The following is a 24,134-nucleotide window of genomic DNA, read 5'->3' on the forward strand; positions in this document are numbered from 1 at the left end:
TCCAGGATAAATATAACTAAAAGAAGGAAATTACAGAAAAAACAAAAAGGTCGGCTGGGCCTATTAAACGTTTGTACCCGGCGGTCTGTGACTGCTTTTTCAATGGTTTTCCAGTTCTTCTCTTTAGTTGTTCTGATTTCCTGTTGGGTCCTCCCCTGTTTGATTTTAGTCCCCCCTTCCCCGATCGAAAATATCTGGAAACGCCCTTGCGTTAATATTTACTGTTTGGGCTAAATAACTGTGTCGACACCACCCGTCCGCTTTCAGAACGAGCAGCGCCGGCGCACAAAACACGCAACTCCAAATACTTCCCCTAGACTCTTACTTCCATGGTGACGAATCCAAACCGGAGACCATCGGCGCTCTTTTCAAACCACTTTACCGCGGAAACGTGTCAACTCAGAATTGAAGATTGTCTAACACTACCAGAAAACATATGACACGTTATAATGTGGCTCGTGCAAGTCGTTGGTCAAAGAAAATGGAAACTTACTGTCGGTGATGTAGAATTACGCTGGACGAGCTAACGTTAGCCGCTAGGAAAGCACTTCCAGGGTAAGACAAGCTGGAATCGTTCTGGGATTTAACGCTAGCTCGTTAGTTGTCAAGCGTTGCTAACTAACAGGCTACTGCAGGCGACAAAATCGCAACAAAAAAGTTACCTCACTGTTAATAAACGCATAAGGCTAATGTCTCTGATGAGCTAACATGCTTAACGTTAAACTTGCTGCTTAACGTTAGCAAGTCTTTTTAATGTTTGCTAACTTCTTTTAGCAATTCTATAAACTCAGCACAGGCCTTATAGTCAATTATGAATAATGAACATTTTAGTAAATATCTTATGAATTTGTTTTCTTGGCTGTTCCTGCCACAGGCTAAATATCAAAGTTGGAGTGGTCTAACTTGATTTGATACTTTATTTGGAGAGGAAACCTGGTTAAATGTGATCAATAAACCCGTCTTAACTCAGATGTGTTACAGCAAAATGTCTGCTCATGTTAAAATCATCTGGCACATTCAAAAAATGTATTATGTTATTGTTTAACGCAATAATGTTACCTCCAGAGTAGCTGGCAAACTAGAAGACAGTGATTGTATTTTTATGTTTAGCAGGAAAATTATAAAATATTAACTGGATTTTTTTCATAGGTTGGTAATGCAGGCTCTTTGCCTTAGTTCCATGAAGATCAATTGTGCTTGCATATGTAATCACCCTGAAGGGCCCGTTTTGAAGCACAAAAGTCTCTGGAGCTTGAAATTCCTAAACACATTTTGGGAATAAACATGACCCATTTTATGAGAATGCTTCTTTGATGAGTAACATTAAAGCTTTTGGAGGGGCAAACGTGTTTTAAATCTTTTGGGGCCTGTGTCCCCTGCGTATCCCCTGAAATTTACATTCATTTTTAGAACAGCAACAAACAGATGTGAGACAATACTGCCATCCTTTTAACGTCATCTTATTTGCGATTAGGCTGATAGCAGTCACCAAGGTCAATATTGGCTCCCAACCATGACCAGCAATGCAGAAAGGAAGTTTGTTAATTTGCGAAAACGTCTGGACCAGCTGGGCTACCGGCAACCGCTGGGAATCGAGTCACTGCCACTTGTGGAGAAACTCTTCAGGTGTGAAACCTCTGAACCATGTGCACCGTGTGTTACCCTCATTCTCTTAATATCACCATGTGGTCCAGTGTAGTTCAGCCATGTCTTTCTTTGTGTTACAGTGACTTGGTCCACACAACGGAAAGCCTGCGCAATGCCAAACTGTCAGCAGGGAAGTCTGAGAAAGAAAACCGAAACGTTGACTCTCTTCTGGAGCCATACAGGACAGAGAATGCCCGGTTGGTCAGGGAAAACAATGAGCTACACCTTGAACTTCTAAAACTGAAGGAAGAGAAAGAGCGTGTCATTAGTGGTAATAACTGCGTTATAATAAGCAAGCACTGCCTCTTCAGCACAGTTTGAATCATTTTCCTCATATTCATCACCTGCATACAACAACAGCAGACAACATTTTTTTGTCCTGTCTGGTTCCAGAGCTCAAAACCTACATCAGAAAACTGGACCATGAGACGACTGATCTGAAGTTTTTAAATAATCAGTATGTGCACAAAGTTCGCTGCCTGGAGAAGGATAGCAAGGCTAAATCTGAACGCATTCAGCAGCTTCAGGAGAAGAACCTGCAAGCTGTTGTTCAGACACCAGGTACTGACAGGGGAGGGGTAAGGCCTAAACTCTTTGTTGGTGGACTTAAAATGACATCTAGGTATATTTAATCTTGATCTGTCTCGTGCTTTTAACAGGTGGAAAAAAGCGCAGTATTCCTTTCAGACGGCAGAGAATGCAGATTGACGAGCTAGTACCTCCGTCTTCGACATCAGCTTATCCTGTGCAGCAACCTGATGATCCATATATAGCTGATCTACTGCAGCTGGCAGATGGAAGGTTTGTTTTCTTTTGTGACTGAGAGTTGTTGTAGGTTGCTTAATTAATTTGTTGATTATTAATGCTTGTATCTGCATTTATTCTGTCTGACTCACTCCAATTTTTGTGTAGAATTCAGGAGCTGCAGGAAGGTGTTGTCAAATTGAAACTAGACCTTGAAAATGCTCAAGAAGTTGCAAAACATTTAAATACTCAGGTACGTTAAGTGGGTGCTTATTACATTGTGAATATTTTAAGTTGTCATAGAGATAATCAGCTATATTTTTTTAAATTGCACTTCTGTTAGGTGGAGGAGAGGGACAAAGAGATTGACCGACTGAATGGCGCACTTCATGGGGGCCGACCTCATGACATCATTTCTCTTGAAGCTCAGAACATCAGCAACGAAAAACTAATCGCCCATCTTAACCTGCAGGCAAGCTCTACAGTCACAGCATGAAAGTGGAGTAAAGAAATTTGGTTTGAATGGTTGCTTGCAGTTTAGTACAATCTCTTGATATGTTTGTGTGCAGATTGATTACTTACAGGAGACCAACAGGACGCTGGAGCAGAAAATAGACGGACTGCAGCAGAAAAAAAAGGACGCCTCCACCGAAGTAGCCAATCTGTCTTTAAAGAACCTGGAACTGTGTGAAGAGCTGACGCACATCGACGACCTCGCAAAGCGGATGGAGATGGACAAAGAGCGCGTGCTGGAAACTGCTGACATGGAGCTACAAGAAACTAAAGTAAGCAATGTGATGATCCTGGAGTTCTTGGCTTAAAAGCATTTAGTGTAATTCATCCATTAAGAATGGACTTCAAAAAACAAACTGTTTTCTCAACAGAAAGAAATTCAAAGGCAGCAGAAAATGATCGAAGATCTGGAGGGTATTATCACAAAAACAAGAAGGGTAAGTAGTAGTATATACTATTCTAACTCTAAATTTCCTACTTTACACTCTAATATACCTTTTGCTTAAACTGCTATAACTTATTTACTTCAGGAGCAATCTGAAAGTGACTTTGAAAAAGATCGTCTGAGAGATCAGCTGGTGGAGCTCAAAGAGCAGAATGAGAAGATGGAGGGACTTGTGAATTTCTTGGAGGATGAGAAAAACAGGCTTCAGGACAAAGTAGAGAAAATGATGGCAGCTGGTGAGCAGCAGTGGAAATACCTCAGCAGCTATATATGTATTGCAGTGTTTATATATGCACTTGATGTTATACCCTAGACAAAGAGCTGGTGCTGGAGTTGGAGGCCATGCGTACTAAATATGGTGTTTGTGGAAGGGAACGCTCTCCATCTCGTCTCGATGCATTTGTCAAGAGTCTAGAGGAGGAGAGGGATTACTATCGCAAAGAATCTGAGCGTTACAAAAGAGCCAGAGGAGCTGGCGGTGTTGACATAAGCCCTAGCCGTAGCCCAAGTAGGGGCAGGAGTCCTGGGTCCAAAGTAGTCAGGGTAAGAGTCAATAAAAAAGAAATTGGCAAATTTCTAATTGAGGTAGTTTCATATTAAACTAATACTAAAGAACAATGACTTCAAATTTTCAGGGAGGTGCTGCAGAAGCGGAGCTGCTTCGTGTAATTCAGGAAAGAGATGAGCTGAAGGTTGCTCTCTTGGACTTTGAGAAGCACATGGAGGACATTCAAAATAATATGAAGGCCCTGAGCAATGAGAGGGATCATTTCAAAACCCTCTTTAAACAAGTAAGTTTTAGATGCTTTACATTTGCACCAATAACACATTTGAGTCAATCTTTTTGTTTTTACATGATATGATTCCGTTTCATTCAGACTCAGGATGAGCTGAAGCTGGCCCGCAGAGTAGATACGTCGAGTAATGTTGTGAAACTACAGGAGGAGATCAAACGAGCAGAAGCAAAGCTCGAGCAGATGACGACTGAAAGAGACACACTGATGGAGAGGTTAAAGGTCAGTGCACGAATACAGCCTTGAAATCTGCACGTGATTCTGATGCGCCGTTACAGCTCTGCAGACACATGCTGTGCACACATATCTGCAGGTTGCACAGACTTCAGCTCTAACAGACAGACAAGGGGAAGAGAGGAGGATTCTTAACCTGGAGAATGCTGTAAAGAGTGTGAGTCGGGATATTTCATTTAATAGGTTTAGATATCTGAACCTTCCAGCACTGTCACTATCACTGTCCCATGATTGTATGTAATGTTCATGTATATTTTTGGAGTGCAGCTGGAACGGGAAAGACTGGATCTCCAATCACAAGTATCCCGGCTAAAGGAGAGCAAGGAGGCTGCAGAGGAGGAGCTGAAGGTTCAGTCTGCTGCTATGGTCCACAATGCAGAGGAGGTCGCCCAGCAGAGGGCTGAGTCTAATGCTCTGAGGTTTGAATTGTTGGTTATATCAGCGGTGTTCACTTCCACTTCAGGATCTTTATAAAGTAACTGACTAATGGCGCCATAGTTCAGTTCTGTAAAATGCTTTTAAATATTCTATCACAAATTTATCACATTATATATGTGGTGCAGTGGAACAGTTCCCCGGAGGATACAAATGTATGTAAATCTGTGTCTAACCCTGTGAATATCTAATGTCTTAAAAAATATTCTCTTGGCGGCACTCCTGACCACTGGGGTTGGAAATTGCAGGGTTTTCTAAAGAAAACTGCTCATTAGTAACTGACTGGATCATAGCCAGATACACAGCTTTCATCATCAGTGATGATTCTTAGCATTAAACTTATAGTCCAAGTTTATGTTTGCTCTGTGTGCAAGTCTAACAATGCAGATGATTTCCTGTGAGTGGTCCAAACAGAACTTCTGGAGCTGTGTTGGAAGCTGTCCTCGTGCACAAAGATATGACCTTGATTTATGATTTTTATAGGACGGAGTAGCAACGTTTTTGTTTTTTGTTTATTTTTAATCATACCAAATACAAAAAGTCCCAAAAATGTATTAAGCTCAAAAATAGAACATATTGGTTTCTTTAGACTGCTTCCTCTGAAACATCATCATTCTTGGTGCTGCACTAAGGGATTGTTATACTCGTCACCAGTTGTTGGAGAGCTGATGGGATTTTCCCTGCCTGTCTGTAGGCTGCTGCAGGAGCAGATGGAGAAGTCACTGTCTGATACTCAGCACAGGCTATCTGTGAAGATGAATGAGCTGCATGCTTCCCATGTGCAGATAGAAAAACTTGAGGAGAGAATAGGTGAATATGTTGAAACAGTCATTAAGCTTTTTTCTTTTTCCATACAGCTCTGTTTCCTGTTTGCTGAATTTTAGTTTGCCTTCCAGGGGAGCTGAGTCAGCAGAGTTCCAAGCACAAAGGGGAAGTAGCTGTTCTTCACAAGTCAATCTCTGCCCTGGATAAAGAAAAAGATGCTCTGCAGGATGAGGTGGATCAAAAGACTGAGAAACTGGTTGCTCTTCAGGAGGAACTATCCAACAAGGTAGTATTTTTTAAATTTTTTTTTTTTAAACAAACAAAAAAACGTTCAAGATTACAAACTTTTATGAAAGGATCAAATTTCATGTCTCACATGCCCATATGTACAGAAAGTTAACAAACCCTGACCTACTTTCTGTACTCGTATTTGTTCATCATTTGTCATTATTCAGATGAAATGGGAAGCTTTAAGTGCAGTGTACTGGAAGACTTCAAACTCCCAGTGTGTCATGACACACATGGGCAAATCTTAAAGGTCAAATCTCACATCTGACCTCTAATGTCCAGTTCATGTGATGGGTGTGATCGCTAGATACCGTGCCAGCTGTCTCTGTGAAAATTGCTGTCAAATAATTAACTCTTTGAGGCATGTAAGAGAACCACCTCCATAACCACTTCCAAAAGAAAAATATTTCAAATAAAATCATGACCCTCTTTGTGCTCTACAAGAGCACTTTTCAAAACCATGTGTGCAAGAGAGAGCAACTAGAGGAGTTGAGATGCTGAGAGAAACACAAGCGTACTTGGACCTGGATGGAGAATTGTGCTTGGATGCTGTGTAAGTCAACTGTGCCTAGTATGAGTACACCAGTTCAGTGTTTTGTGGCCCAGTCTTTTGGGTCAAAAGAAGAGTTGATCTAACTAACTAGCTCTGTCTTTGTCCCTCCGGATAAACTTAATGGATTTATTATGGGAGTAGTGGGTCTGAGACCGAATCCATGACAGAAACATTGAGTGTGTGACACAACAACCGCTTTCATAACTGCAAGCTTTCATTACATAACTAATGGAGAGATGTGTCCACTTAGCTATTGTTTGCAAAAAACATGTTATATGAACTAATCCAAGGAACAAAAAAAAACATGGATTTGTACAAAAAGATGGCTTTGGATGATGAGTTGTACTCCATGTCTTATAATGGAATTCCATGAGGAAGGAATAAATACAGTAACTAGTAACTAAATTAAACTAAACTAAACACATGAGTTTTGTATTAAGATATGCTTTACATTTGCATCTAATAAATGTTATTAAAAAATTAATGGGGCAAACTCTTGATATTTACACAGGAAAAGACCCTTGAAGACGTGAGACTCACAGTCACAAACATGGACAGCTCATTAGCGTGAGTACTGTGTTCTTGGGGTTCCATATCAGTTTTATTTCAAGTAAATGTTAGGATAAAAACCCAACGCAAGAAATAAAGTATTTGTTTTAATGAACCAATATTTTAAATTTTTTCAGTCAGCTTCAAGGAGCATTAAACAGTCGAGAGAGGGAGTTGAACAGCCTCAGGAGACAGCTGGATGCGTCTCAGGAGGAGCTGGCTGGACTCAGGAGAGAGAAGGAAATTACAATCCGAGAGAACAGGAGACTGCAAGATGACCTAGCCACAATGACCAGGGAGAACCAAGTAAATAAAAAATCACAATTACTGTAATCAATGTTGAGTCTTCTGTCATGTACCAAAATAATAGAAGTGACACTAGCTACTTGCATCTTTTTTGTCCAGGCTGTACATGCAGAAATGGAAGAGTCTTTACATGAGAAGGATGAGCTCAAGTTGAGGCTCCATTCTTACATTTCTGAAGTGGCCAGAGTTGAGAAGCTGATTGCCACAAAGGCAAGAATATATCCCTTTGCTCTTGTACTTTTTGTTTGTGGCTTTACACATATTATAATTACCTGGAAGCCCTTGCAGAAGCCTTCTTCTGACAGCTGTGTTGACCCACAGGAGCAGGAGAACAGGGATTTGTTGGAGCGGTTCAGGTTGGCCCATGTTGAGATGGAGGAGCGGAACCAAAAGTTACAGCAGGCTGAAGGCCTCAGCAACTCCATCCGCCTGGAGCTGCTCTCTTCAGACACAGAACGCAGACATCTCCGAGATGCAGTCGGCCAACAGGAAAAGGAAATCCAACAGGTGAGATGTGGCACTGGAAAAAGATTACAGAGACATTTCTAGCTGCTATTCTAGGTAAACAAGTGAAATGAATGTTAATTTCAGTCTTTAAACAAATGTGTCTGAAATGCACCCTTTTTCACTTTTCTGTTTCTCCAAGCACATGCAGGCGATCCAGGCTTATGAGGCGCAAGTTTCCTCGTTGGTTCGTGGGATGTCCCGATTAGAGGAAGAGCTACACAAAGCACAGGAAGAGAAGGCTGCTCTCCTCGCAGATCTGGCTTCAGTTAGGGAGCTGTGTGTCAAACTAGACTCGAGCAAGGAACTCACTGCACGTCAGGTCACCTCCAGGAGCATGGACCTCGAGCGGGTGAGGCTTGCTGTGGTGCCGACTTATTTACCGTGTTTTTTCTGGTCTTGGCAGGAAACTGTTCACATCGTGTTCTCCTTCAAACTTAATTATGATATTTGCTTTTTGTTTTTAGGTTACAGGAGAACTGGAGGATGTCCGGTCAGAGGCGGAGATTCTCAAGAAGCAGTTAGCCAGCGAGCGGCTGACTGTGCGTAACCTCGAGACGCTGCTCTCCACAAATCGGCAAAAGGAGTTTCAAACACATCTGACAGCCAGCGAACGAGAGTCAGAGCTGAAAGTGCTACGAGACAGGCTCACCTTGTCTGACAGCAAAACGTAAATAAATCCAGTTCACTATACTTGTTAAAAGAAATCTCCTTCCTAAAGAAAAAGTTGGTAACTTGTGTGTCTGTGTAAAGTGCAGAGCATGCCAGGGAGGTGTCCCAGCTCCGCGGCAAAGTCTCTCAATTGCAGACAGAGATTGACGTTCTGAAAAGGCAGCTGACCACTGAGCGCTTTGAACGGTGAGCTACATGACTGTTTGTCTTTACAGTGATGCTTATAACAGCAGTTTCTCTTTTGGGATTAATAAAGTAACCTATCAGTCTATATCTGTGGGCGTTATTGATGAATCTAAAAGAATTAATCAAAAAGAAATCAATATTTTCATTACATGAGATCGGAAATCTCAAAAGTGCCAAAAAAGAAGTGTTTTTGCAGCTCTATCCATCCCATGAAACCACTTACTGGTACAGAGCAGGTGATACCAGTGTGTTGCATTGGAAAAATTATGTCATTATTAATTTTTTGGGGAAATCACCTAATATTAACTCTGAACCAGAAATGTTTGGTTATCAAAGTTTCACCCTGAGTGCACCACATCTGTCAGATTGATGCAATATTCCATCATATCACTCAGCTACTGCAGCTTCATAACATGAGTAAATATAGCTGATGTAACAGCAACCTCTACTAAATTACATTGGGGGGTTTTTTAGCTGTGAAAACTGGCCAGTCAAATACATTTGAAGGTGGATGAAACGATTTCTGACATTTAATTCTCCAAAACGACCTCATTCTTCATTTTTACCCCTCGGCCGTAAAAGGCTAATGGGGTATTGTCATCACCCCGTCAGGTCAGAGGTCACGTTTTCTGAAAATCTTGTGAACACGATAATTTTAATTTTTCAAATTAATCCCATAGGTGCCACAACTAGTAGGCTGAGGCGGAGCATTGGTGGCCACCAGTATTTTTACACAATCATTATACAGTTTTGCTTGACCAGGTTTAGTGTAGCTACAAGAACGTGACCACAGATACAAATATTCTGATGCTGTTTTGTTGCCTCCGCTTTCTCTCACCTCAGTGAAAGGGCAGTTCAGGAAATGCGCAGACAGGGTCTGTCGTTCTCAACCCTGCAAACCTCATCATCCCTCAGCGTCTCCAGCAGCTCTCACCACATCTCACCAGAACGCTCCATCCTCCGATCTCTTGATCACTCCACTGATAAATCATCAGACAAGTAAGCCATAAACATAACAATTTGGAAAATAAGGTGAAAGACATTTAAAATCAATATGATCTTAAGTTGAGGCTGAAAATGTTGAGGCTTGAATTATTGCCATTATTATGATTATTATCATGTGTTTAAAACCTCTCTTCCTCCCTTCTGTTTTTAGGAGTGTGAGCTTCAAGGATTGATTGGAACAAAGATTAAATGAAGGCACTGATAAGTGAATCTTGTGAGTGATGTCTTGAGTTTGGACATAAAAAATGAAGGACTCTGTAAACCACAGTTTAACCTGTGGAGTACCTCAGTGAAACTTTATTGTTCCGTTGAACAAAAGGGCAACCAGGGCTGAAATAAATAACGTTTGTACTAAAGGTAAAGATTGTTCTAACATTTCTAACAACTTCTTTTGAATTTGTTACTTGCACTGTAGATTAAGTATTTTCCATTGATTTAAAAACAAAAGCTTCATAAAGAAGTCCCAAAAAAAATGAATGTGATTCCCACCATCTTTAACCACATGTAGCAAGTGTTCATTTTGTGTGAAGTTTTTTTTGTATTATGTATATTATTGACGTTTTTAACAATGCTTAAATTATTCATAAATAAAGTAATTAAAAACTGCAACAGCGTACATCAGAAAAGGTAAACTTCAGTTTTATTACATGGTAAATAATCTCAGTTACATCAAAGAGGGAGAGGAGCTGGCAACCAGAGGCTGTGATTGAGCATTAAATAAGCTTGATATGAAACCCTTGACCATCCCAGAACATGGTGCGTGTTTTAGCCTGCTAAACCACTGAATGCTCACTAAAACCACTGAACATTTTTTTTTTTCTAAGGTCTACAGTGTATAGAGAAACAAATAAAAACAGAATTTGGTCTTGCAACCATATTAATATTTCCATCGTTGTGTACTGAGCAGATATAATTACTGTAACAGTTCGGATGAGAGGTGAAACGTCTTCAAGCAACTTAAAGAAGTCCAGACGCTTTTCTTTTTTCTTTGCAAACTCCTTTGACTACTGTAACAGTTGACATAACGTATGGTTTGGTTGACCTTTTTCTTTTGAATTTGATTTCAAGCTTTAGTGGTTCTGAAGTCAAGTCTTTCTCGTCCAATAATCAGCACTTTTAAAAGGCACGCAGACATCAAGTAAACCTGTGTAACAGCTCTGAAAATACAATTTGTTCCTTAAAAATAGTACAAATGGTTTTCTATAAAAAATAATACAACTATAAAGCATTGCTCATTTAATGCCGACAGTGTGCAGTGGTTGTGTTGGGGAGAGGGTATGTGAATAGAGAAAAGTCTAAAATGTACTTGGGCAGGAGTTCTCTCAGTAGCTTCTGTGGTAAGCTGCATAAATAATAGTGTATTGTTTCCGTGGTGACCGGCTTGTACCACGTTTGCCTCTCTGGAAAGTGAACATGAGGAGGCGCTCCAACACGCTGGAGCACAAACTCCGTGTCACTTTCCAGGTGCTCGTAGGACCCGATGAAATCATAAGAAACAGCACAAGGTTGGCATAAGTTATATATGGGCATCCAGTGCTCATTCATGCGCTCCACGTCCTCGTCTAGCAAGTAACGGACAAACTCTGCAAAAGTCACGTCGTCTCCTGTTATAGCTGCATCCTTAGCGCGGCCCTTTCTGTAACGCTTTATGATCTCCACGCCGTACTTTTTCTGGTAGGACTCGATCTCGCCAAACTTGTTCCTGTACGCGGAAAGCAGGCGCTCCATGGGCTCCCGCACAAACATGAACTTGAAGTAATGCTTGAGGCGGTAGCGGATCTCTTCGGGCTTCAGAGAGGACAAGAAGACCAGGTCGCTGCGGTGGTCCATCTTGATGTTGACGTCCACGTTTTCCAAGGCTCCGCTCAGGACCTTCAGAACCCTCTTCCAGTTGGAGCAGGCCACTTTGGGGACGTAGCAGTAGAGGAAGCGGTACTCGTCGTTCACGAGGACATGCTGCAGCAGCGTCTTCCTCTGCAGAGGGCTCAGCGACCACACACTGTGGGGCATGTTCTTCTGACTGCACATGGTTTTGATGGTCCGGTTACGGATCTCCTGGAGGATCTAAAAGTGAACAGAAATCAGTGACTTAAAGCTGTGTTCCATTAATTTTACACAGTAAGAACACTCACTGTGTTCATATAGCACTTTGCATTTAATCATTAGTTATTATTTATCTCTGGCTCTCTTCCGCTGTGAGTCTTTAGTCCTGTCTCCCTCCCCTCACTTCTGCCATGGCCACAGCCGGTCACGGCACGTTTCTTCCTGTTAAAAGGGAGTTTTTCCTTCCCACTGTTGCCAAGCGCTTGCTCATAGAGTATCATCTGATCTGGTTTTCTCTGTATTATTGTTGGGTCTTTGCCTAACAATATAAAGAGCCTTGAGGCAATTGTTGTTATTTGGCTCTATATAAATAAAACTGAATTTAACTGAACAAGCATCAAATAAAAAAAAAAAAAAGAAACATTTCTCGCTGAGGTTCAAAATATCTCAGTGCTTCTGTTTTCCTTGTACTGTGTTCACACCAAACGAAAAGTGAAGGTTTTAGCCAGCTGCAGTTGGGTATGGCAAATACATGTTTGGACAAGTAGAAAATACTTTGGCGAGCCAGCCTGAAGAAATTTTGACAGTGTCTATTAGCTGATAGACTGGATTTCACTTAAGACACCAACAATCAATATAAACAGGGAAACCTTATTGGTGCTGTTTGAGGACAGCTGGACCATTTAATTCTTTTTATATAGAGATTTGACTCTGGCTGTTTCTTGTATGTCTCCTCCTCCCATTCGTGGTTACATGTCAGTATTTGTGGGTTTCCAAAGCACTTCAGCAACTGTAAAATTGCAAATAAAGGCTCGTATATGGTGTGAACCCCCTTTAAGAGCCCTCCAGTGGTGTGAAAGTGCAACACTTTTTACTGGGTAGATGTTTTGCAGAAGAATGTCACGATTGAATCTTTCGTTACAGACTGGCCACTTTAAACATTTTATAGATGGATGTGACTGATGAATTTACTGAGTTGTTATTATAGTTAATTTTTACTTCAATTAAAACTTGTAATTAAATAAAGTCCCATCAGTTTCCAGTTTTAGTTTCTTTAAAATAATATGGACGGTATTTGTCAAAGGCTGATTTTTTTTAAGAATATAAACAGTGCTTTTTCAAGGCATTTGACTCAGCTGCGTGGACTTCCTGAGTGTCAGTAAATATCTGCACCAAAATCGCATGAGGCAGATAATGACAAGGTCATTTCCTGTGTATTTTTCCATTTCAGTTTACTTTTGAGTGCTTAATATGATTTTTGTTTTGAGTTAAATTATTTATCCCAAAAGTTGGAAATCACTGTGTTAAAGCAGATAAAGTATGGAAAAACATCTCAGAAGGAAATGGCTCAGAAATGTAGAATATAACACTAAATGGGAAAATCTCAATAAGTCGCAATGTAATATGACAGTAAGGAGCTTAAAGTTAAAGTGAATGCCAGTATTAAGGTGGTAAACACTTTGTGCATCTGTACCTGTGACAGGGGAGCTGAAACGTGTTCAGAGCATGTCCAGTGAGTGTTACCGAGGGGTGGTCGTGTATTATTCACAGCCATTCACTAACTCCTTTTATTTCTAATTTTAGTTTAGTTTTAGTTCACTAAAGATGTTTAAATATTATTAACTGCAGTAATGTGGATAGGGGCGTAATTTCCAGGGGGGTTATGACCCCCCCCCCAATACAACTATGAATAAATAGGCTGTTGATTTTCTTTACTCATTTCAGTTATAACCAGCAAAATAGTTGAATGTTTAATCATGTGGGAATTAACCCAGATTTATTTATTTATTTAGACAGAGATCTTGACCCCCCCAATGTTGAGCACAAAGTTACGCCCATGAATGTGGAGTGAAACTACATCTGATCAGGGGTACCATGATGTCAATGTTGGCTGCAGGGATTCAAAGATGGTGTTTAAATCGAGCATTAACGGAAACCAACCAAAAGTCTACCTTTCAACCATTTCACTGAGGAAACTGCTCTAAGGCTCTTAAGCCTCCGGCTTATGACCGATCAGCAACTATTACGACATGCTAAAATACCCAGACGAGCTAAATCTTCATGTGGGGTTACATTCCTCTACCTGGGACTCCATGTCCGCCGCGTCTGGGCTGCGTCCCCCCGCCTGCCCCCGGTGGAGGTCTAACTGCCTGCCGTTACCGCGGGGTGAAGGCGTCTCCATGCCGTTCAGCATTCCCTTCTCTATCATGAGCAGCAGGCCTCCGGATGCTACGATCACCAAGAAGGTTAACAGCGACGGCAGCACGGCTGAGCTGCGGCGGCCGGAGCTCAACTTCATCGCTGACCTGAAGTTTATAACCGAACCGCTCCGCGCTCCTCCGCTCCTCTTCATGCCGTACTCCTGCCTCCGAGGGAGCATACTTTGTGTCCGGCTTGTCTGTTTGATGCCTACCAGGTTTTCTAAGTTGCTCGCTAACTACAGTAAAAACCTACCTACCACGTACCCATTCTTAAGTTCAAAAGTGCACGAAAAGTGTTTTTGTGTTTTAATATAAGCACTTCCTGTTTTGGCTGTCAAAATAAAAACCCTCAACCAGGGGTAAACCGGAGTTTCACTTTTTGCTTAAAAAAAAAATTGCCTAACAAACCACAGAAGGTTTTATTTCTTGTTAATTTCTAACCTAATTTATTGAGGATACACTTACAACATAGATGGTAAACTCCTTGAGATTTCATAAGAGAAACAAGTGCAATTTTTAGTGTGATGATTTAAGTTTTTCCAGAGTCTTCGTCTGCATTATCTCTGAATACATGTGCATTACAAGTTATAGATCATAGGAGAAAGGCACAGAACCTTGTGTAGTTTTTTTTCCACGTAGACTTTTTGTAGTAAAACAAAAAATGTATTTTTTTTATTTATGATGCAAACTAGATTGTATGAAATTAAAAAATAAATGCGATCGTTTCTGTAAAGTGCTTTTGCTCGCTGTTTTTCAGCTGCGCAAACTCATCAAGCTAACTATAGAGTTTCAAAATAAAATCCTTTCTGCTATGTTTTAGAGAGGGGGGGAGCAAAGTGTCCCTATGCATGCTGGTGTATGTAGTCCAGTTAGCATTTTCTGATTTTTTATCTCAGCATTCAGACATAGCTTGGTAGATCCTCAACTAATCTATGGTCCTTAGACTCAAAACATTTTTATAATATGAATCAGCTGTGAACACAAACTGTTTATATTTCAAAACTATACATCCTGCTAGGTACTCATTACAAAGCCTAAAATGTACAGCATTCCTTGTTTTTATCCACCCTTTCAAAACAGCTGCACCTTACTGCTCCACAAAACTGCCTGGCCCGAAGCTGGAATCATTGATACCACTGTATATAAGAGAGACTACAGCTAGAAATTCACCAGTGACTGGCAGGAGATGCAGCTGCAGATTCAGCCAAACATTGTGTTCTCACTTAAACTGCTCCAGCTTCTGCTACCAAAGCCTGCAAAACTTTCCGCCCTCATTTGTCAAAATTTGGGCTGGTTCTCAAAAGGCAGTGAGGCAGAGCTGGAAGCTTGTCGGCACTATCAGCTCATTGGTGGAAGAGAGGCAAGCTTTTGGTGCAAATGCTGAATTAAAATTTTGGGAGAAATGAACTGATAAGGTCTCCTCCACCCAGCCATCCACTTAATGGAGGTACTGGATACTCTCTTTTGGTATGTTAGGGGTCAATGCAATCAATGCACTCATCCAGCACTAAATCCTGGATACAAATACACCTGAACCTTTGGACGGCTAATTAGCCCCTATCTTTTCCTGGCAAAGAAACTCTTTACTACATCACCCTCAGCGCTCAATGACTTTAGTGTCTAATAAATGGTTGATAAGACTCCAAGGCACTGTTTGTCACTCTTAACAGCTATATATGAGATCTAGATTATATCAACTTAACCCTTTCTGCCCCTTGGAAGTCTCTGCACTGCATCTGGTAATAAAATAAAACTGAGAGGTTGCGGAGAAGAGGCCGTAGAAATACTGTCATTAAAATGATTGCAGCATTGTTGAGCTTCATTTCTGGTCCACCTCATTCAGTTGTAGTTGTTCATTTTTTAAGATGGTTCAATACCATGTTTATGAGGCAGTTATGGTTAGGCAGTTTTTCTGTTTACACTCTGGCATGGTGATGGAGAGTCAGAGACCTCGTGTATTCCAACGTTTTTGCAAATGTCTCTAAACTGTACAGCCAAAGTAAGGGTACAGTCTGGGGAGGTCACCACTCTGTCACAGAGACATTCAACCATTCATGCTCACATTCATACCATAGTTAACCTAACCCAGGCATCCCCCGCAATGATCCATGGAAACAGTATGTAAATAAGATTAACTTTTTATGTCTAAAAATCTTTTTTCTTTGTTGATTTTAGCTGCTGACATTCGTTTTTTTAAACAGAGACTATAAACTAAATATTTACTTTTTTCCATGTGACTCAATAGCCCATAAACTTTGGTTCAGTTTTATTTAGTCATTAATAACACTAAATCACAACAGTTCCTCAAGGCACTCTACATTGTACAAGGTAGAGATCGTACAATGATTTCTGTACCAATATTTCCTCTGAAGCACTTATTGAAAATTTAGGTTTTAAAACTCATTAAAATCTTTCAAAACGAGCTAAAGTAAATTAGCTACGAGGTCAAAAGTTAAAAGAACAGCTGAGCACCTCGGAAAGAGTTCAACACAGCGGCTGGTAAAACACTGCCCCCTGGTGGTGAATTTCTTAGTTAAAATTTGCCAAAGTAGTTTGTTTTTGTGATGTTTGTGCACTTGTGTATTTCCCTTTTCTATGGCAGTAACTTTCAAACTGCCGACACCTTTCGTGCTTTGCTGATTAGATTATAGATGTCTTTTCAAATCTTTTTTATTTAATTAATTTTTGAGACACTCACATACCTTGACTTTTGAAGATTTGAGACAAAACATGAGTCTTTCTCTTAATATGCTGGGTGGGTGAAGAGAGGGTGAATATGTGTGCCCTCCTCCGGTTATCCTACACGCAGCCCACAGTGCGGTGTAAGCGGTCTGCTGTGTAACCTGTGATGCTTCAGGGTTTTATTATCACTGGGCATCATACAAGAAACCCACAGACTCAAGACATCCTTGCAGGATTTACACCTGCAGGAAGACCACCCTGCCCTCCCTTCCCTCCTCGGTGCTTTCACTTCCATTCAGCTCGTCATTCCTTTCATTACCACCCACAGGCACGAGCTTACGTTACAGTAACGTGCTCGCATCGTGACCGGAGCTCATATATGCGCCGTTACTTCGCCGACACTCGCCTTTCTCTGGCAGCCACACCCTCCCATCCTCATCTCCATCTCGCACGCGTGCAGCTGTGACCGTCGGGCGGTGCGTGTGTCTCCGTGTCGGGCACCCGCAGCATCAGCAACACAAAAGGGTCGGAGCTGCCGGAGCTGGGTTTACCTCAGCGCGGATCGGAAGGAGGGGATCGCGTTTCCGAGCAGAGGTGGTGGGATTTTTTATCTTCTTCTCTTCCATGTCGGTTTGTGTTTATGGTTACTGACTTCCATTTTCACGACGCTATTGACCTTGTCATTGTAGACCACCCCTCATTTTACCCATTGACCTGCTCAGATCTTCTGCTCCATCCATCGCAGATCCGTGTGTGTTCGTTTGTGTATGTGTGTGTGTGTGTGTGTGTGTGTGTGTGTTTGCTGTAAATGGGCTGGTACTTGCAATTTGATCCGGTTTGAAATGCGCAAACGCCGATGTCAACAGGCCAGGTTGTGCTCAATCGTTACTTTTTAAACCCCCAAACAATCCTCATCAATTAAACGCCGTTTGGATGCTATCGGTGACAAAATGTGAGAAAAGCAGAGGCCACATTCTTTGTTCTCCATGCGCTTTTTAGTCTGCAATTAATAGACTGTAGTCCCTGTGCGGCGGCATCCGCTAATCTGCAATCAACGGTTAGGTATCGATCGGTGCCTTTAGGGTGTATGTTGATGTTGTCCTTTACTTTGTCTTCCCCTAAACGATGGGCAGTCGGTATGAATTGTCAGGATGTTTATGCCAGCTTGAAAACCATGCGCAGGCCATATGGTGCGGGCCTACATGTGCGGGGGGAAAAATGAAGGAAATTATGGATTTATTTTTCCACGCGTCATTTAAAGCCTTTAAATCAATGCTGCAACACTGTCGTCGCCAATGGACTTTGAGGCTGAGACACACAGGCAGCAAATATTAATGGCAGCTTGCCAGATATTAATTCACAGGCTACTGGTGCTGGGTTTATGGTGCTGGTGTGGAGTAAACTGGTCTGTTTTCTGGTTGGCTGATTCAGAGCTTGACTGACATGAAGATGTAGACTGCTGTAGTATTTATGTTTTAGGTCATCAATAGAAAGACTGAAGCACGTGCTTTGCAGGAGAAATATGGCGGAAGATATGATAGTAAAGATGAAGATAGCAGATAAGTGGAGTTACTTAACAGCTATAACAACAAGCCGCTTCATATCCAGCCTTTGGAGTATCAGATCCACTGATGCACAGTAAACAACAAACTGTTATCGTATCATCACCACCCAATGGTGACTAACTGGCTTTTTTTTTTCTTTGCAGAGACATCTGCTGAGTGTCTTTGTAGTGCCAGACATGAATTTATTTTATTTGAGTCATGTATGGCCCTGTGACCTCAAAAGAAAATGATTCAATTTGAAATTCTGTAAGATGTAAAAATGCCTGTCTGACACTCTGGTCTCTGTGTGTTTTAAATATCAGGAAAAACAGAAGTGAAAAACCCCATGATAACCTAGAAAGGTTGGTTGTTCATTAAACGAGTGACTGTCTAAGAGTATGTGCACAGCGTGTGATGCACTGACCGGATCGAGCATTTGATTGTAGTTTGCATCTCACTGCATGACCCACCTGACTCTGTATTCTGAAATGAAACAAGTACTACGATTTGTCCTCTTTTAGTTCCAAATAGTAGCAGAATAACTCACAGTATCTTACTAACACAATACTCAATTATATTCCATTTTAATTTATTTATATGGCACTATACAGGCCCTACTGCCTCTCGTGAGTCAAAATGCATCAGGGTCCTTTTAGACTGCCTAAATGATTTTATAAAAGTATCGGTATTTGACACTGTACCACCAGGGTAACCGATACACCAGCCCCTGTAAAAAAATGTAAAAATGATAAAGAATTTGCTAGATACCTCACCCGATTAAATAATCAATCACAGTTTTAATCATGTTGTGCAAAGCTCCGCACTGCCCATCTAAAGCATAAATTCTCTTATTCTATACAGAGGTTTGCATTACCATCATTGCTGTTCTTCTCCAAAGCTAAAAAAAAAATGTAATTACAGTCTGGCAGTCAGTTCCTTAGGAGGCCTGTCCTAATTATTCAGTCCTCTGTGATGCAAGTTAATATCAACTCTTTAGAAATTTCCTCCCTGGATGATCTTAGAAATGTTTATGTAACACATCTCTGACCTAAATAATATGACCACATAGTGTTTATTGTGTTTATGTTGTTATTCTTGTTATTTTCCTGACATGCGTCATATTTAGGTCACCTCAGAAATGTTAGCATATATCAAAATGACAAGGGATTGCAGCAGGCTGTAGATCACATATCTGTGTAGGTTTGTATATTTATTGAGATCCATTCAAAATGTTACTATTTGTGGACATTTCCCCCTCTGTGTATTTCTTATAAATCATAAGATGACATCATATTGCATCCATACAGATTTCCGTGCTACGGAAAAACATATTCAGGCATGCTTTCCAATTTCCATAAAAAATTTGAATGACTGCTTTACCACATGCCAAGTGTAGTGGCTGCTACAGTATCACTTAGCATAGAGAAGGCTGTTTGAGCCTGGCCTTTTTCGCACAAAGTGGAATCGTTAAGACACTCTGCTCGGCGTGTGTGCACGAATACACGAGGATGTGAATATCTGTACTAGAGCGTGTTTGTGCTGCTTTACTGGGAGGTTTCTATTTATGCACATAGGCAGTCAGAGAACAGTCTGTCTTTGAAGTGCTGTGCTGCTGTAATATAGGCGGCATCCAGGTTGGTAAAGCCCCATCATTACCATATCCCTGTGAGACTGCAGTGTGATCCTGCCAAAACTGGAGAGTGGGGGGAATAGCCCTTATTACACAGTAACACTGTGGTGATTCTCACAGCCATTATGGTACCACGTCAAAGTATTATAAATGTAAAAAAAAAGGATTGAGGGCAATTAGCTCCTTTTGTTCTCCTAAAAAAGGATATTTACCTTTAAAAAAATAGCCACTAAATAGTTCCACAAGCCGACTTGTGTGTGTCAGATAGTGTTGGATAGCTCTAAAGGCTGTGAGCTTCACAGACTAGTCTATTACAGACATTTGTGACCATAACACTGTTAGGGAGCTGTGATGGGGCGCATTACAAACCTTTATAATCACACATGTGCATCCATGATTGCAGTTAACCCACAAAGAAAGTCTTTATGAGCATCAGCCAGTTGAAATGCTGAATGCCACTCTGTTCTCCTGCACTGGCTATCTGGCGGGGAAAACAAAGTGTCACTTTGTGCCTCCTCAGCACAGCAGCACTAACAGACACAGGAGAACGCCCATCTCTCTTCGCTAGGCACTCTCACTGCCCCTGTACCCACCGACACACCTCCTCCCTTCAGACTGTGCGTGTGCTCCACTCTCTGACACACATGAGCCAAAACTGACATGAGTTTTCATCGTGTGACGTCACCTTACAGGGACAATAATATTCTCATCAGCATGAGAATATCAAGGGATGCTTACCGAGTCATTCTCCCGTGCGCCCACATACATGGACACGCACGCACACACAACCGAGTGCTCACCGCATTTGACACCTGACTCCAGGTAATGCCCTAGATCCACAGTGACAGCAGGCAGGTGGAACAGGCACACACTCGCAGGTTCCCTCGCGCACAAAGCGACTTCACAAGGGTAAGAAAGCAATCTTGAGCACACAGGTTTGCCTCTTCTGTGTTGTTTTATGGTTGACTTAAGCTGTAGATTGGTGTAGACAGTCTCTCTCTGTTTGAAAGACACCTATCATGTTGCTCATGCTGTACAAGGTTATTATGTGCAGTAATGTTACTGTATGTTATTTGTCTAATAAAATATGCTGAGTCACGATGTTAGTGTGTGAGATGGTCAGGCAGGAGAAAAGGGGCTTTTAGCTTATTTGCAAAACTTTAGCATAGTCACTTAACACTTGCCTGATGTGGAAAATATAACCACGGTCATGTGATACATGTTGCACGTGACTCCTAAATCCATTGTTACACCACACGCAGCCTTTGGCTTTCAAAGGAGGGGACAAATACCAAGAACACTGCAGCTGGTGTTTACTCCAGGCCTGTCTGACCAAACTGTACATTTAGTGCTTCTGTTAAGGTTTTTCAACACTACGCTTTATGGCTGCGGAGGCTGGTGATGTTCAGGCAATAAGTTAATAATAAGACCATTAATGAGCTCCATGGAGAAATGTCAGTTACAGTCAGTTAACAGCTATACTGACAGTTATATTCCCCAGACGGTTAATGATATTGACTACCTGCATCATGTTAGTTTGTCAGCACTGGCATTATGAGAATTTCAGTACAGAAATGTTAGCTCCAAGCACTACTGTGCACAGGTGCACCCTCATGAAGCTGTAGTCTTCTAAATGCCATATGCAACTCCAGTTCCAAAAAAGTTAGAATGCTGCATAAAATGTCAATAAAAGAAGAATGCAAAGATTTGCATACCTCATATTTTTTCACAATAGAACATAGAAAATATATTAAATGCTTAAATTGAGAACATTTACCATTTTAAGAAGAAGAAAAAAGCATTGGAATTGATGCCTTTTGCAATTCCACAAGGACTAATGCACCCCTTTACCATCAGAGATGCAGGCTTTTAAACTGAGTGCTGATAGCAAACTGGACGGTCGTCCTCCTCTTTAGTCTGAAAATAAATTCAATTTTTGACTCATCTGACCACACAGCAGTATTAAACTGAGTTTTAACAGTTTTTTCCCCAGAGCCGACAGTGGTTTTTCTAGATCATGTTCACATATGGCATTAGTGGAATGCACGGCTGTGTTCACAGGTTTTTTTCTGGAGGTGTTCCTGAGTTCATGTCCATTTTTAATGCAGTGCCCAATACTGATTTTCAGTCTTGTCCTTTACGCGCAGAGATTTTTTCAGTTTCTCAGACTCTTTAATAATATTGTATACTGTAAACGATGACACGTTCAATGTCGCGGCAATTTTACATTGAGCAACGTTACTTTTAAAAAGTTCCACAATTTGTAGATCAGTTTTTTTTTGAAGATTGAACCTCTGCCCATCTTTGCTTCTGAGAAGTAAAGCTGCTCTTTTTATACCCAATCTTTTTCAGTCTTTTGTTACCTCTGTTGCAAATTTTTTGAGACATGGTGCTGCCATCAAATTCAAAATGGGTTAAATATTTTTTCATTAAATAGTAAAATGTCTTAAGTTTAAACATTTTGTATGTTTTCTATAGTCTATCAAAGATAAAATATGAGTCTATGAGATTTGTAAATCGCTGCATTTACTTTGTACGCAACAGTTTTTGGAACTGAGGTTGTAAATATTGGTGCTACAACATCATCCATATTAACATTTCCTTATGACAGTTTTTCTCTTTTGTCAGTAGATTATGCCTTAGCTCTAACTCAGGCAGAAAGTAGGTTTAGATCTAACTTGCCCGACTGAGTATGTTCACTAACTCACATGGGGCTCTGGTTTCATGGCAGCAGAAACAGCATCAGCACATGTTGGTGTTTTGATGTTTATGTTTGTCTTCCTTAAGCCCTGTACAGCAAGTGTGGTACAAAGGTTGTAAGAGGGGGGATTTGCATTAAAATTAGCTGCAAAAAAAGCTTAAAAGACACATATGGACTGAAATCAGCTTAGAGCATGGAGCTAATGGTTAATCCACCTTTAAATGCAACTGAAAATGTGCAGCCCTGACAATAATGAATCTGCTAACAAATAATTTGATGAGATACTTTGCATCATCTTTAGATATTCAGGTTAAATTTGAAGTTGACTGTGACAGTAGAAGTCAAATGATCTGTAATGAACTCTTAATTGATCAGTGGATGACTGGATGGTCTGTATGAAAACCAGGCTGCTATAAAACCACTGCATTAGCATGTGTAAGTGCTTCTGTCCACAGATATAGAAGAGTGAAATAAAAACTAGCAAATCAAAATAAGATTGTAGCACATGTCACCAGCAGGTATTGATAAGCCACGGTCACTAGAAATGTCAACAGTTTATGACCTTGGTGCCTTTTGCAGCATTTTCAATGCAACTGCCTAGCAAATTATATCTTTGCACACATATATAAGAGGTGTCTTTGTTATGCACCTATACAGTCTACGTCTGACTGGCTGGTGCTATTTGGATTTTTTGGAACCATATTTGCATATTTGCTGCACCCATACTGTATATGGGTGCAGCAAATATGTACATGGAAAGCCACCTGCTAATTAATACTATGTAACAGCAACTAATAAAATTACAAGAATTTCCTTCACCAAAATTAAAGCACAAACTTCATAGATGAGCTGTACTTCTTAGTGGACCATGACATTTGCTTGATAGTTCCATTAAAATTTCTTCAAAAGGCGCCAACGCTACAAACGCAATAGAGAGGTCGTATTCAGTCATTCAGATGAGTGGAGGTGAGGCCTAGCAGGCAGCTGCTGTCTGTCTGTTTGGCCCACCTGTCAAAGCTTTACGAAAAGTGCAATTGTTAAGAAAGGGGAAACTACACATAGAGATCAAAGCTATTGTTTGTAACAGGCTGTAAATGTGATGTTAATTCTGCTAAACTGGTGATTTTAACATGGCTGCAAATTGCCACACCGCAAACTGCAGTTTTTGTCATTTCTGTGGCTTTCAGCTCACTTCATAGAAACATTTAACATTAGGAACTGATTACACCATTACACTTACATTACGCTTTGCCACTGATATTTATTTTAACCAATATAGGGTGCACTAGATAGCAAGTGCACATGCATGCTCCTTTTACTATCATTGTTTGCCACTTTGTGCTGCTCTGTGCAACTGTTCTTAAAACAACTACATCAGGAGAACCAGGAGCAGTGTTTGCACATATGCAGGTGTGCACCTAGTGAACTATTTCAGTCTGTTTGTAGTGATAAGCACTTGTTCTGTGTACGTTCTCGGTCTCCTTTGGCCCTGCCTGTTTCAATGATTAGTATAGACTGAGACACGATGGGAGTCGAAACCCTAAGGGTACCTGACAGATCTTGGGATTGCATCTCCTTCCTCATCCATCGCTTACCACGTCACTTTCCAATCCATGCTCCCATTCTTCAGTCTACACCTGATGCTAATACACCTAACAAACCCAGACCTGTTGTTTTGTCACTGCACTGTATT

At 41.0% G+C, this 24,134-nt stretch overlaps 2 protein-coding genes across 3 annotated transcripts; one reads left to right on the plus strand and one right to left on the minus strand.

Annotated features, from left to right (window-relative positions):
* The first annotated feature begins 292 nt into the window (after nt 1-292).
* On the plus strand, nt 293-9,850 carry cep135 (centrosomal protein 135). Of its 2 annotated transcripts, XM_031753915.2 has the most exons (26): nt 293-555; nt 1,475-1,626; nt 1,728-1,918; nt 2,041-2,208; nt 2,307-2,448; nt 2,560-2,644; nt 2,735-2,863; nt 2,961-3,176; nt 3,276-3,341; nt 3,435-3,585; nt 3,663-3,892; nt 3,985-4,140; nt 4,228-4,365; nt 4,457-4,534; nt 4,645-4,796; nt 5,507-5,622; nt 5,709-5,863; nt 6,930-6,985; nt 7,105-7,273; nt 7,373-7,483; nt 7,595-7,780; nt 7,920-8,129; nt 8,245-8,447; nt 8,531-8,635; nt 9,479-9,634; nt 9,792-9,850. In XM_031753915.2, the coding sequence occupies exons 2-26, from the start codon at nt 1,514-1,516 to the stop codon at nt 9,811-9,813; spliced, it is 3,504 nt and encodes a 1,167-aa protein (XP_031609775.1). In that variant the 5' UTR covers nt 293-555; nt 1,475-1,513; the 3' UTR covers nt 9,814-9,850. The 2 variants fall into 2 exon arrangements, with proteins under 2 accessions (XP_031609775.1, XP_031609777.1); XM_031753917.2 differs by lacking the exon at nt 9,792-9,850 and having other exon boundaries at nt 9,479-9,638.
* Nucleotides 9,851-10,263: 413 nt separating this feature from the next.
* Nucleotides 10,264-14,063, minus strand: chst14 (carbohydrate (N-acetylgalactosamine 4-0) sulfotransferase 14). The gene is made up of 2 exons (XM_031753572.2): nt 13,767-14,063; nt 10,264-11,704 (listed from the first exon to the last, which is right to left on the minus strand). Exons 1-2 carry the CDS (start codon nt 14,061-14,063, stop codon nt 10,877-10,879), a joined length of 1,125 nt encoding a protein of 374 aa, XP_031609432.1. The 3' UTR covers nt 10,264-10,876.
* Nucleotides 14,064-24,134: the final 10,071 nt, after the last annotated feature.

This window comes from Oreochromis aureus, linkage group 23 (assembly GCF_013358895.1).
Source record: "Oreochromis aureus strain Israel breed Guangdong linkage group 23, ZZ_aureus, whole genome shotgun sequence".
NCBI lineage: Eukaryota > Metazoa > Chordata > Actinopteri > Cichliformes > Cichlidae > Oreochromis > Oreochromis aureus.